The 13,723-nt window shown below is 37.1% G+C and overlaps 1 protein-coding gene across 5 annotated transcripts in view; it reads right to left on the bottom strand.

Annotated features, from left to right (window-relative positions):
• Nucleotides 1–13,723, bottom strand: part of fgf13a (fibroblast growth factor 13a) — a 102,691-nt gene that overhangs the window by 43,635 nt on the left and 45,333 nt on the right. For 4 of the 5 annotated variants that reach the window (XM_028009390.1, XM_028009392.1, XM_028009389.1 and 1 more), the window contains one exon: nt 12,030–12,197. The exons of the other annotated variant lie outside the window; for it this stretch is intronic. In XM_028009390.1, coding sequence (XP_027865191.1) covers nt 12,030–12,197 — 168 coding nt within the window. The remainder of the gene's footprint in view (nt 1–12,029; nt 12,198–13,723) is intronic. 5 annotated transcript variants of the gene reach the window in all.

Genomic DNA, 13,723 nt, shown 5'->3' with positions numbered 1-13,723 from the left:
AGCACCAATACTGTAACCAATATTACAGCTTTCATTTTTTCTACATTCTTGTCTCAGACAGATTAATTGAAAACATAGAATTTTCATACTGGTGTAAAAACTTCTGACCTCAATGAGCTGCCTTAACCTGGGACCCAATGAAATTTGTTTCATTTTGTCTAAATTCTCTCTTCCATTTTCAATTTTCAGAACTGATCATTTACAAAATACCCTTTTTGAGAGCGACATGACAAGTTGAAGTGGGCATTTTGGTCTACTGGTAAGTTAATTGTATTAATGTCTTTCCTCTTACTTCTGTCATTTATTGCTCTTCCTGTCATCAGGGACACAGCTGCTGGGGAATGTGCCATGAACAGTCCTGGTTGCAAGCCTGGCTGGAGCTGGCTTACCCAGCTGCAGAAGAAACACTGGCACCTGCACGCCTGTGTGTGCTGTTTCTCTGAAAAACAGGCTGGGAAAACATATGCCCCTTCTCCCAGCGGCAGGTCCCACAGCTGCAAGGGGAAGGCAGCAGACAGTGGTGTCCACTGCGTCCAAAGGGCACACAAACTGGGGAAAAACTCTGTGCGTCAACCAACAAAAGCTATCTGGAGAGGTTTCTAGCTGGTGCCGAGACCTCCCCTCATTTTGCTATGGACTCCTCCAGCAATGTGTGGCTGGCTGCGAGTCAGTAAGGCCAAAGCAATTCCAGCAGCACCTCACTTAAAATAAACTAAGTGCAAATGTGATAACTTGTTATGTGAAAAGCCCATTAACCTTGTGTTCAGTGAATTAGAGTCAGAAGCTGGATGATTAGTTAATTGCTGTTTGTTTCTAGTAATAATACCGCAGCAGGGCGAGGTTTTTAGAGTTGCAGGAGAGATTTAAAAAGCACTAAATCGTGAGATGTGTACAGGGCCACACACAATCACATTGACATGGATCCCCATTTAATGAATGAAGAACAAGAAATTTGTATGGGAAATAGTTACATTTTCATTTCATGGTAGCTTCTGACTGAGTGGTATACTTCTGCAGATTGCAATAGGACCACAAGAAAGAAGCAGAGGAGCTGGATTTTTTCACAGATTATCTGTCCCATATTATACTGTCATAGTTTTAATAAACATTTAAAGAACATGCGCATGTCACAGTTTCCACTTATCTGCTATTATAACATAAAATATGAATGAAATACACTGGGATTGATGTTTAACATCACAAAATCTCAGAACAGTTAGAATACTTTGGCAAGAAATTGGACTTCTCACTTAAGTAGCACTAAATGTTGTAGACTTTATTCTGTTTTTATCCTTTAGTGTATTTGGAGTGTATAAAATCAATTATTTTCAATTGTATAGCTTTGTTAATTTCATGTATTCTTAAAACTGTGGAGTTTTTTCCAACCATTTTTATGTATAAGGCTGGCTCCAGACATGCTTCTGAATATGAGAATTCTGAGTTTTCATAAACGCAGCGCTGCAGTCATATATATTTAATATTTGTGTCTGGAACAGTTAAATAGAAATTAACTCTTTGCAGTATTGATGTATTCCTGAATCCTTAAATTTCTATAAAACAGAATAGATTTGGTCCAAATGCAAACAGTGTGGAACATACATGAAGCCCAAGGTCATTTATGAGTCAAACACTTCTGCTGGTTATGTCTTGTAATAAACATATACTTACATAGTCGCTGCATGATGACTACTGTGGCTTAAAGCTTGAAGTTAGAGACAATTAGCGAGTGAAAATAAAACAAAATATGTTTCTCAAGGCACAATTTAGCCTAGAGTGCTCAATCACTGTGCAGATTTCTACAGTCACTTGATCCATAGAGCGCATGCTTTGAATATATCTTTGTATAGATGCTGATCTACTGGAACATTGCCATCAAGGTGGGCACTAAAATAAGAACCGTGGATACCAGTTCCCCTTTTTCACAATCAGCTCCTCTTTCTCTAAGGCTCTTCTATTCAGCTGATCCGTCAGGCATACAGTAAGTCAGAGGTTATGCCCAAAATGATTGATTGATTGTCCTGGGCCATCTTTATGATCAGTACAAACACTCATAGCCTGTATCGTATTACCAAATCTGTGGCTCCCAAGCAGCCCAGCTGCTGCAGTGTTACATGTAGAGCTTAGCCAGCTTGCAAAAGTAACTATCACAAACATACACTCATACTCATCAACGAGTCAGAACAGGTTCGTCTTAGTACTGCTGGCTCAAATTTGAACTAGACTGGGAGAAAATGACCAGAGCCAAATCTCTGTGCACAACCCATGGTGTACAGGATGAGTGTGTGTTTGCATTTTAGGAGAAACTATCAGAAGATTATGACATACTAAGCAATGTTTTGGCAGTCAGAAGCCCAGATTAGATGAGGGAGGTTGCGTGACACTGGCCTGTTGTGATGACTGCTTACGTGTGATGATCAGAACCGTTAGAGCTCTGGCTCACTGATTGTTCCCCATTACATCATTCTGAACATACGTAGATCTAAGGGCTGTAGCTTTCTGCCCATACACACAGCAACAGAGCTGAGCATTTGCTCTAAGAAAGCAGCCAAGCTAGTCAGAAACAGACACTTAGCCATCTTCCTTTTCAGTTTAGCATTCTTACTAACTGTAAGCCTTTTGTACTAATGATTTGACCTTTTGTTTGGACATGTAACTGTGAGTGAGAGAAAACATGAGTGGAAAAATGTGCAACAGCTGTCAGTGAATCCAGTCAGAGACTGATGTGCATTCTCTAATTATATCTCAAAGCAATGGATTACCAGGCAAGACCAAATATCTGCCATAGAGTACAGCTGCACAGGAAGACAGAATTTCAAAAATGTAGATCAGACAGACATGTCAGGAAATAGTTATTCCATTAGGAAAGAACATATATCACTATTATCTCTCCTAAAATTAATTTATTACATCTGAATAGCAGATGTAATACCAGGTCTTGCCTGGTAATCCATTGCTTTGAGATATAATTAGAAAATGCACATCAGTCTCTGACTGGATTCACTGACAGCTGTTGCACATTTTTCCACTCTTGTTTTCTCTCACTCACAGTTACATGTTACATGTCTCTCCTAAATTAATTTATTACATCTGTCCTGTTACACTGGTGTGATTTCTTTAGCTGTGTATTTGATTAAATATAATACAACCTAACCCAGGTTTGAAATGCTAGTCTTGTGATACTTTTTCTAAAACTGATTTTAAAAAAACTATTTCAAGAGACCAGAATCTGAAGAAGTTACATTTATTTAATTGTCCTGATTTGTTTTTTATTTAAAAATATGACCAAGTGTTCATGCTTGAATGGATAGTTGTGATTTGACTCAGACATTTGTGGAGCCTTTGTTATACATTCAGGCAAGTGCTTCAATTTTATCCCTGATACATTGCATGTATGCTTCCTAGGAAATTAGATTTAAGGTTACACCAACAGTCCTAAAACAACTCATAGGATATGGTTCACAGCATATTAATGCCAAACATCCAACTCAGGGTGTGCTTGAGTTTTGAAAATGAAGAGAAAGGACACAGGAAGACTACATAAGAGCTTGTTGAAAGTAAAGGCCATGTCATCTAGAGAAACTTAGTTATCTAAAAGCTTATAGGCAAAAATACAAGTTATGTGCAGCTCAGTAAACAGAGAAGACTGCTGGAGAAAGCAGTTCAAAAGGATACAATTCTAGAATAAAAAAAATAAATCTATATATCTATAGTTTCATATGTTTAGTGCAAATATATTCCTTAGGCAGAGAATCATGAGAAATTTACTAGATTGCATAAATGTAAGCCCAACATTTAAGGTACAATTTCATTGTAAACAGAAATATAATCCATAAGAAATACATTATTTCTAGCTATCTTTTAGAAATTGCTGCTTCTGCAAAGTTGAGTATGAGACAGAGATGGACCTAAAGTGCTCAAATACTCAAATCATCCCCAGCCATATATGGAAAAAAATATAAATAATGTGTCTTTTGTGCAACTTCCAGAAATAATTTTCAGAAGATTTCTTCATGGTGTGTGAAAAAGTCTGATGTCTTTTCAACACTGAACTATAAATATTCTGAAGAGTGACTCTTTTTGTCAGATTTGGCAGTATCATTGTAAGGAACACTCTCTTTATGTTGTGAGTATAATATCTTTTAGTCCCAGGTCTGGCCTTTTTCATATATAACTTTCTTTATATTCAGAGCTGGTTGCAGGTGACATGATGGAGAAAATTGGGTGTCTGCATGAATCCCAGCCAGCATTTGCCCTGTTGGCAGGCTGGCACTTTACATGAAGCACCCTAAGATGAAACATGCAAGGGTTTTACATAACCCTGCAAGTATCCAAGATGTTCTTCCAACTGTCTGTGTGAATTGTGTTCTCAGTCTTTTCTAAGATTTCACTTAGACATTTGCAGCATACGTCTGTGAAGAGGGCTAAAAAATGATAGATCCAACTGTTACAGGGCAGGTTTTAGAGTTACCTTAAGAATACAAACACTGATCTTTGAATTAATTCAAATCGGCACTTTATAGCTTTACATTTATTTAAGTTGAATAGCCTGCTTAAGCTGTAGTCCATTGGCACAACATATTTTGTGCCAGGGGACAGTGACAGGAACATTTACATTTGTAAGAATGGCTAGAATTTGGGAATGAGGCCCAATTTTTCCTGCAGACTGTAAAACCAGTGGGATTACATGCCTCTTGAGCAGCTACTTAAAACAATAGCAATGCATTTGTTCGCAGCTTGTAAATTTAAACATGACAGGCACATGTTCCCCAACAGTTGATGTACAATATGTGTACTCGATTCAATGAGATACAAACTGCAAATAGTTCATCACGGCAACATCACTGCTTTTATAATCATGGCAGTCATAGAGTTAATGAAGAAGTTTTTGAATTTTGACTTTAAGAAACATTGGATTTCTCCAGCACAGAGATCCTAAATTCTGACTGGACTGGCTGAACTGTGATTGAATCAATATTGCTAAACGATACATATTGTTGCAGATGTATACACTGCCATCCAGGTAACATTTCTCCATTGAAAAAGCATGGCTTTTGAAATCACAAGCTGCAAAACTTACAAAAGCATGACTCAATGGTGACTAAAAGAAAGCTTGGATGCTGAACTAAGAAAAACATGTTCTGAATTTTCTGCAATTAAAAAGAAAATGTAATGTTGAACTACCAAGCAGGAATGGACCAACATATTAAATTACATTAATATTGCCTCTTATTCATATACATTTGGTTTAAATATACTCTGGACATTTGAGACAGAGTATTACTGGACTTAACACATAATTTTCAAAGAAATATAACATTTTAGAGTAATTAAAAGTATATGAATCTATTAGTATATTCTGCATAACGCCAAATTGTTTTGTGACATAATAATAATGTAATGTTTTTTGTTGTTGATGTTGTTGTTGTTGATAAAAGGGATGGGCTACTCGAATAATGCGAATACTCTTTGATCTGACAGGAGGTAATATAGAGACACAAAAATCAAAAATCTGCGCTTTATGGTTGCTCAAACAGCAGCAGTGGAGCCTGGTAACATCTCTTCCTGATTTATTCTCCATTCAACAAGCCAAAATAAACCAAAGATGAAAAGCTAAAAGCTATGACACAGCACAAACGTATGATGAATATAACATGAAGTAGTGGTGAGTAACTGAAGCAACCCACATTTTTACAGTGATCTATTTGTGAATATTAAAGGACATAATTGGAACAGTTGCCATTAGCCAAAAAAAGAGATTTTTTGTTTCCAATTCTGATCTAAGTGATTTAAGATTAGCCATCTGACCATCTATTTTTTCTACTTAATTTTGACAAGCATAAAAAATAATGACATTTTTAATGAAATGTAATTAAAAACAAGTTTTTTTGTAAAATCAATGCTCTTTTTTCATTTATTCATTTATTACATTTGGAGAGATACCTGGCTTATTTCCTATCATAAACTTCTTGATTGAATTCAAATAATTTTTTCTACCTAAATCTCAAAATCCTAAATTTGTGTGAATACTTTAGAACTTTACTCTGCAGTCAATGAGGCACTGTCCTGCCACATGGATGACATATATTTCATGTGAACCATTATTTTGTAAAGTGTATCTGATTAAGATCAAGAGCAAAGAGCAATAATAAAAAGTGATGTCTGGAAAAACAGTTTCTTTCACTAAGTAAAGTCTTCTAGGAATTGTCACAGAAATGGAAAAACAAAATCACAGTTGCTTTTGGGAACCATTTGGTGGACAAATTGTTTAAATTGTCATTTTGAAAATAGGCTGTGGCTTGGTGGGCGGAAATTGGGACAGAAAACATGCAACCAATGTATCACCAGTTGTTTCTGCTGAGAACAAAGAGGATGTTGTGGACAGAGTTACAACACAATTTAAGGGTTAAAGTAAAAAGGATATCAAACTGCAAGAGCAATCAGAGATCCAGAATTGTAAACTTTATGTGGAGTTGCGTTCATCATAAAAAGGTAACATGATAATATCATATATGTTTATGTGTGAATTCCATCCTGGCAGCAGTTGAAGCCACTTTGCTGCTGGCCTCACATTACCATGCTGTTGACTCAGCAGCGTGCCTCATTGCACCTATTAAATACCTTAACACTTGTTTACTCAGGAGAAAACACACGCATTGCTGGTGTCACAGTTACTTTAACATGACAAATTTATACCTCATTACAGTCAACTGTAAGCAGTACTCGCACTGCTGATGTAAGACTGATATATCCCTGCTCTCAACCTCTCAAATCACCAAAGGACATTCTTATCCGCATGATTTATTCATGCATCAGCTATTTATGTACTTGTTTAGAGAAACAGAGCTCATGAAAAGAGATCAATTTAAAGGAAATAAGCAATTTATTTGACATGTGGGCATCATTTAAGTGTGTGTGTATATTTTTACAAGACAGAAATATGTAATATAAGAACAGCAGACAGCTTACACTGTCATGAAAAGTAAAACCACTTTCCTATAGTATAATTGTGTCATCTAATTATCATAGTCATTGTCAAGAGTTTTCTACTTGGATCCAGTAAATAAATGGTGCTGCTACTCATTCATCGAATCAAAACTTTGCTCATGGAATGAAGTGAAGGTTTCAGGATTGAGCACTCAGAATGTTGGACCACATTCTATCTCTACCTGATAACTTTTTTGAGTTTTGTATTTAGTTTTGTTAAATTTAATTCTTTTGTCGTTAATTTTCTATAAGTGTTCAACAGTTTTTACTGTTAGTTGGATTGTGATCTTTACTTGTTATGATTGTTATAACAAATGATAACATTTGTTAACAAATGTTAAATGTTAACAATGTAGCATAACTTCACTGTTATGCTACACTGTTAACATAACAGTGAAAGCATTTAAAAAGCTGGTTACAACTTATAAAAAGGGTTCGGATGCTGTAATGACAATAAAGACTTATTAGACTGTTAATTATGAAGTGCATATGTAAATTTTAAAAATGGACGCGATATTTTTACAAGTGATACTTTATCTTACGAGATATGTTTATGTTATTATGTTGTGGTCATTGTCTCACTCATCAAAAAGAGATGCCAAAATCAAAACCTAAAATGTATTTAAAACGGTTGATCTACAAAGAGTTTGACTAAATTTCCTTTTACACCAGACTAAGTCCACTCTGTGCCATTAATAATCCGCCAAATCATGGATGGTCAGTGCAGAGACTGGAAGAAGTTTTATTGGAGCTTGAGAGTCTCCTAACTTGCTTGAGCAGACACAAAACCTCAGCGTTGGTTAATCATTGTGGTGGCAGCATGTTTGGATCCGTGGTGCTGCATGGAGGAGCCTGGCAGCAGCAGTGGCAGCTGATTCATGATGTGTGGGTTTTTCACACTGGTGTGGATTAGTCATCAGGGAATTTAAAGGAGGATGCAGGTCCTTTTCCAAGGCCACAACCTAATCACACTCACACCTGGATGGCAGCACTCCAGGTAGCTTAATTTACTGTAGTGCTTTCGTCATTGCTATGTGCATGGTGTCCTGCCAATGCTCATACTGCAATGAGGCGGATCTCGCCAACTAGCTGAAAGAAAGAATCCACGCCCTTAAAAAACAGGGAAAAAAGTGTTCTGCTGATATGAGAAAACAGTGATATGATTTCCATGAGAATACTAAGATTGAAAATGTTGGTAGATGTACAGAAACCTATAATATTTAAAGGGAAATTACTCAAATTGTAAGAAAAAAAATAATCTTACAGATAAGAATCTTGTGTTGATATAATTGTGATGACCAATAAAATATTGAGGAAATACCTTTGTGTGAAGAACTAGAATAGAATAGAATAGAATAGAATAGAATTACTTTATTCATCCCAGCAGGGAAATTATTTCGCAGTTACAGCAGCATAGAGACAGTACAGTAGTGCCATCCTCAGGTTCACATTGAAATAAAGTTTTTAACATGTTTTGCAGTAAAGGCACATGGGAATGAGCTTGGGAATACTGGACACCATTGGGTAGTTTTAACCTGCTGTGAGGCCTTATAAACATAACAATTAGCCTTCAAGTTTGAATATTGAGCCATATGCCGCATCACTCAACAGGATTAACACTTCACATTATCTTTTAAACAGAATTACACAAATAGAAAACATCAGAAGCCCTTAATATGTATTTAGATTTCTTCAGGGACCTCTGACTTTCTTTTCTGTATATTGCATGGCCTGGAATTGTAAACAAAGTCTTGCAGTTGAGTGAAATATGGATGGATATTTACACAGATCAGCCCCCCTCAGGCACCATGATTTTTCACTTCTTCTGTAGAATAACAAAACAGAGTCAAAGAGCCAAACAAAAGGGGAGGTAAGAGGACAAAATGATTTCCAAATCAGCCATGAGGTAATGACACTGACTAATCCACAGAGATCATTACTGAGCTCAAACCAGCATAAGGTCACAGATACAAGTCTGGGAATAGAGAGGGAGTCCAAGGCTTTCTGTCCTCACCTCTCTGTAGATCTACAGAGACACACTGATATGTGTTGAACTCATCATTTACAGTGCTATTGCCTAAATACTGTACATGTACCACTGCTTTGTTGTGCATCTTCCATTTAAAATCTAGTAGTTATTGTGAGATTAAAATTCAATCATGCAGGTAAGACAGACAGCCAGGCTCGGTTCTGACAGCACATGTTTGCTGCAGTGCCCTGTGAATTACAAACTGTTTACAACATAGCCAAATATCATAAAATCTAAAATCTGTGATAAGCTTTAACTAGAGCACTGCAAACCAGTTGTAATAGTGTTGTCATGGTAACACTGCCTTAAACCTAAGATTTTAGATCAAAATCCATTTTCTGATAAAAGTGAAGACAAATACTATCTTGTGTGTTTTGTTTTTTTTTATCTTCTGTCCCAGTTTTAAACCGGGGACTGCATTTCCATGTGTCATCTACACACACAGTTCTACGCAATATCCATCCGCATCATACATCACCATTAATGATGTCTTCTGAACCGCTTACGTAAGAGCTGTAGTCTCCCCTCCTTGCTTTGTAAATTCAGTCACGTCCAACTAGAGCTACAGACAAACTGAATAATACATCTGTGCTTCTCCAGGCAGACCTCTGCTCGCACATCATTTCTGTATCTCTTTACCCTCCTCTCTCTTTCCCACAAGCGTAAGTACATGTGCTTGAGCTCTTCAGAGAGTACACAGGAAGCTATCAACAGGTTAACCGATGTTTACTGCAGATACACGGCCAAACATGAGACATTTTTAGATGCAGCAAAAACAGACCAAAACACTGCAGCAAACGCATCAGAAGTGAGAGAGTTCTTACCTATCAGGAAGTCTGAAAAAGAAGACAGTTTCTACAATCTTAGCACTCAGGGACAGATGAAATGCATGGGGAGCAGAAAGCTTGAGAGCCAGACAAAGCAGGGTATGGCTACATGCTTGTTATTTAAACATATTTTCATAACTACACATCCTTATCTGAACAAAGCCCGGAAGCAAAAATAGTTTCTGCACATTTTTCATGCATCTGCAAACTTCAAAGCAGAAAAACTAAATAAGGGAAGAAAGTGTGAGACGGGAAATTATGTTTGGCTGGGATGGAAGAAACGGGACCGTTAGAACAGGGTACCAAGCAAAATTATTCAAAACCCTGGAATTGTTTTATATGTTATTTATTTAGTTTAAAATATTTTGTCATGTAAAAACCATAGATCGTGACACGTATTTTATGTGGCAGATCAACACAAAGTTGTGCATAATTGTGAAGTGTAGTAGTTGTAGTAAAGCATCATGTGAGGGATTGTTCAAAAAAGAAAGAACATAAACCATGCTGATCATCCTATCCATCAGATTGTCATACAACAGTGTCCTCAGTCAGGATCTTCTTCAGACACTGTAAAACTGACTGCTACAGGAGATCCTTTGGCCTGCAACCATCTATTATGGATATACCTCTATCAGCACTCTATGTGGAAAGAGTGGAAATATTCTCCCTTCTTTCTTTTAAGTAGATAAAACTCAGACTGCATAGACAGAATTATGGTGACACATTTTCAAGTCTTTCCAAAAGGTTCTGCCTGGACTCTAGTTGTCTAATGGGTTTGTATCCTGCAGCTCCAGAGCCACCTCAGGCTGTTGGACACACGAGGAGCTCTTAAGTTTGGCCAAAAATTATATAAAAATAGACAAATTATTCGTTTTGTTATATAAAAGTATTAAAAAATGTTAAGTTTTAGTAGGTATCTCTTAATGCAATGTCTGCACAAGATTTCCACAAAAACAGAAACTAACTGTGAAAGCAATGATTTTTTATGTTATTGGACAGCTTCTCTGTCCCTGCTGAAGAAAAGCAATCACACTTGATGCTGTCACCACCACGTTTCTGTACTGGCAGAGTGTATCTTCAATGATGTACAGTCTTAGTTTTCTAAAACATATATTTTACATTTTGATAACATGTTTACATAGTTCCTTCTTCCACATTTTGGCCCTTTCTAGTTCTCTATTTGAGGCACAGAAAAGTTGTGTTTATAGAGGCTAAAGTACAGATGTGTTTTTAACAAATCAGGTGACATATGAAGGCAGGTTACACTGGTGGATAGATACACATTCATACATCACTTTTCATATTTTCATTTGTAAAACTACACACTGTTTTATGTTAGTTGATCACATTAAATACCACTGAAATTCATTGAAGTTTGTGGTTGTAACATGACAAAGTGTGAAAGGTTTTAAGGGACATTAATTAACACGATAGACACACCAGCTGCAGAGCATATGGATTCATAGAATGAAGGAAAGGAGGCACATAGAACAATTTAGGGTGGGAGTCTTGTTGACTTGCATTCTCTAGCTGAACTTATCATTCTTTAGTCATGAATATAAAGTGTAATTCCCCAGAAGGGGTGAATAAAAAAAGTGCCTCATTTTTTTATGAGGCTTTTTGAAGTAGATCTTCCTTTTTAAAATTGCCTAGTCACTGAACTCATTAGAGTGGCAGCAGACTCCATATTTTACCCCTTTTTTTGCACGTTGTATTGGTCTGAGCATGTGCCTCAGGGTGGCAATGACCGAGTTAATGGGTTGACATAAGGGTGGGATGTGCAGGAGCACAACAGATGCTATGCTCCTCAGACCAACTTAAGCAGTATGAAGGCAGACACAAACACACACATGCGTTCATTCAAATGCATGCTAAACCAGTCTGTTTGCATGATAAAGAGAAAAAAATGTCCCAAAGGCTCTCTGCAAGGAAATACCCCCTAAGCATTAAGTTGTATGCTGTGCTCAAACACACACGCACACATACAAAGTAGCACAAGTGAATCCATGGTACAGCTGGCTAGAAGCGCACGCCATGCTCTCTAAAAATGGTGCAGAAATGAAGGAGAGCCTAGTTTGAAGGGGTGGAGAACTATCACCTTAGACAGAATATGAAATATGGGGAGGGCAAGAAAAGAGCAGCAACTGTGAGCATCAGTAAATCAAGACAAGAAGGTGGTGCACACAAACCTTCGGGCTCTGCACTTTCTTTGAGGACAACTTGCTTCAGTGGGCAGCAGAAGATTTCGTGACACTTAGCACGAAAAGGGGACCCTTTACTCCTTATATCCGCAGAGTGGATGGAGTCCTGCCGTAACATAATGTACTCCTGGGTACCTGGGGCAGCATCATCCTGGACTGCAGCGGTGCCATGACAGAATGAACTGGGGTTAGAAGGTTCACCACAGAGGATCAAAAGAAATCAACAAGAAAAACACAAGGCAAAAACACAGGCAAATGAAAAATATACAACATTAACAGCAGTAGTAGCTTTAAATATGACTGCTGTAGGAGAGGACAGAAGGAGAGAGAACTAAAGTCAGAGAAATAAATAGACACACTTAGATCAAGAATACTACAATCACAGAACAACTCAAATCAAAAACAACCAAATAAAGAAACATATACTGTATCTATATATATCCTGCTTGCTGAATAAGACAAGGATTAAAATAACACAAAGAAAATATACAAGACAGCGAACAAGAACAGTTCAATCTGCAGAATCACTATTATGACAGGTTTTAAAATTAAACCAGGACTTGCTGCAATTGAATGAAGTTGTGGGATAGCAAGGCAAACATGCAGGTTAGCATTGCTGGCACTGAGGTAGCCTTAATGGCCCTCAACTGGATTCATGCACTTACAGGTCACACAGGCAGCTGGGATGGCAGATTTGCAGTCAAGAAGTCATGCATACCATGATAGCAAGGAAAACTTATATAACACTCCTTCGTGTGTTTAGGAACTCTGGGATCCTGTGAAATTCCCTGTGTTTCTGAGGACGTTCTGCACAATCAGTCACCTATTATTTCTTCCAAATATTTCTCAGGAATGAACAAATTGCTAAAATATTCAAAATACTGATTTCTTCAACAAGTGTGCAGATCTCCAAATCCAACCTCAATGTCTTGCAAAAATATTGAAATTTCCGAGAATTTTTTTTCCATTTACCTCAAAACTCAATATAATTTATTGTGATTCTATGTGATAGGACTACTGCATTGACATTGTGTTCAAAATTCAAACATACATTTGAATTTACATAAACTATTTGACGTACATCTGTGTGTGTTACGTCACGTTTCATTGCTGTGAATAAATGTAAACACACTGCGGTAAGCATTGATTGATTCTTTTAAAGCTGCTTTATCTTGGTCAGGGTGTTAGACACAGTCAATAGGTGAGAGATTGAATATAATCCATCACATGCATGTATGAGAGCAAGAACTGCTCATATTCAAGAGAATTTAAAATCTCAGTTTACCTAAAAATACACTTTTGAACTGTGGGAATAAATAAGAGAATCCAATAAAAACCAACTTGTGCATGAGGAGAACATAAAACTACACACAGAAACCTGGACTGACATTTGAACTCTGGAGCTTTAAGGTAACAGCAGCAACATTTTTAGTTGCTCCTTCTAACTTTAGATTCCATCAATATTAATTAGTTTAAAAAAATGTTCTTATGGTATTTTCTTCTGTTAGACATTTTAAAAACGTCTGCGATCAGAAAGACAGTAAGAAACATGCTGTTGTGCTGACATGTTTTGAGCTACATCAATTAGCTTTAGAAATACAGACCCATTGTGAAAAGCTTGAACAACTGTCACATGGCATTGCTCTGTGTGCAGGTTGTGTGTAGGCTTCTAGGTTGGTGGG

The sequence above is a fragment of the Xiphophorus couchianus genome, chromosome 23 (genome assembly GCF_001444195.1).
Source record: "Xiphophorus couchianus chromosome 23, X_couchianus-1.0, whole genome shotgun sequence".
NCBI classification, from domain to species: Eukaryota; Metazoa; Chordata; class Actinopteri; order Cyprinodontiformes; family Poeciliidae; genus Xiphophorus; species Xiphophorus couchianus.
This window is presented reverse-complemented; position numbering and strand designations above follow the sequence as displayed.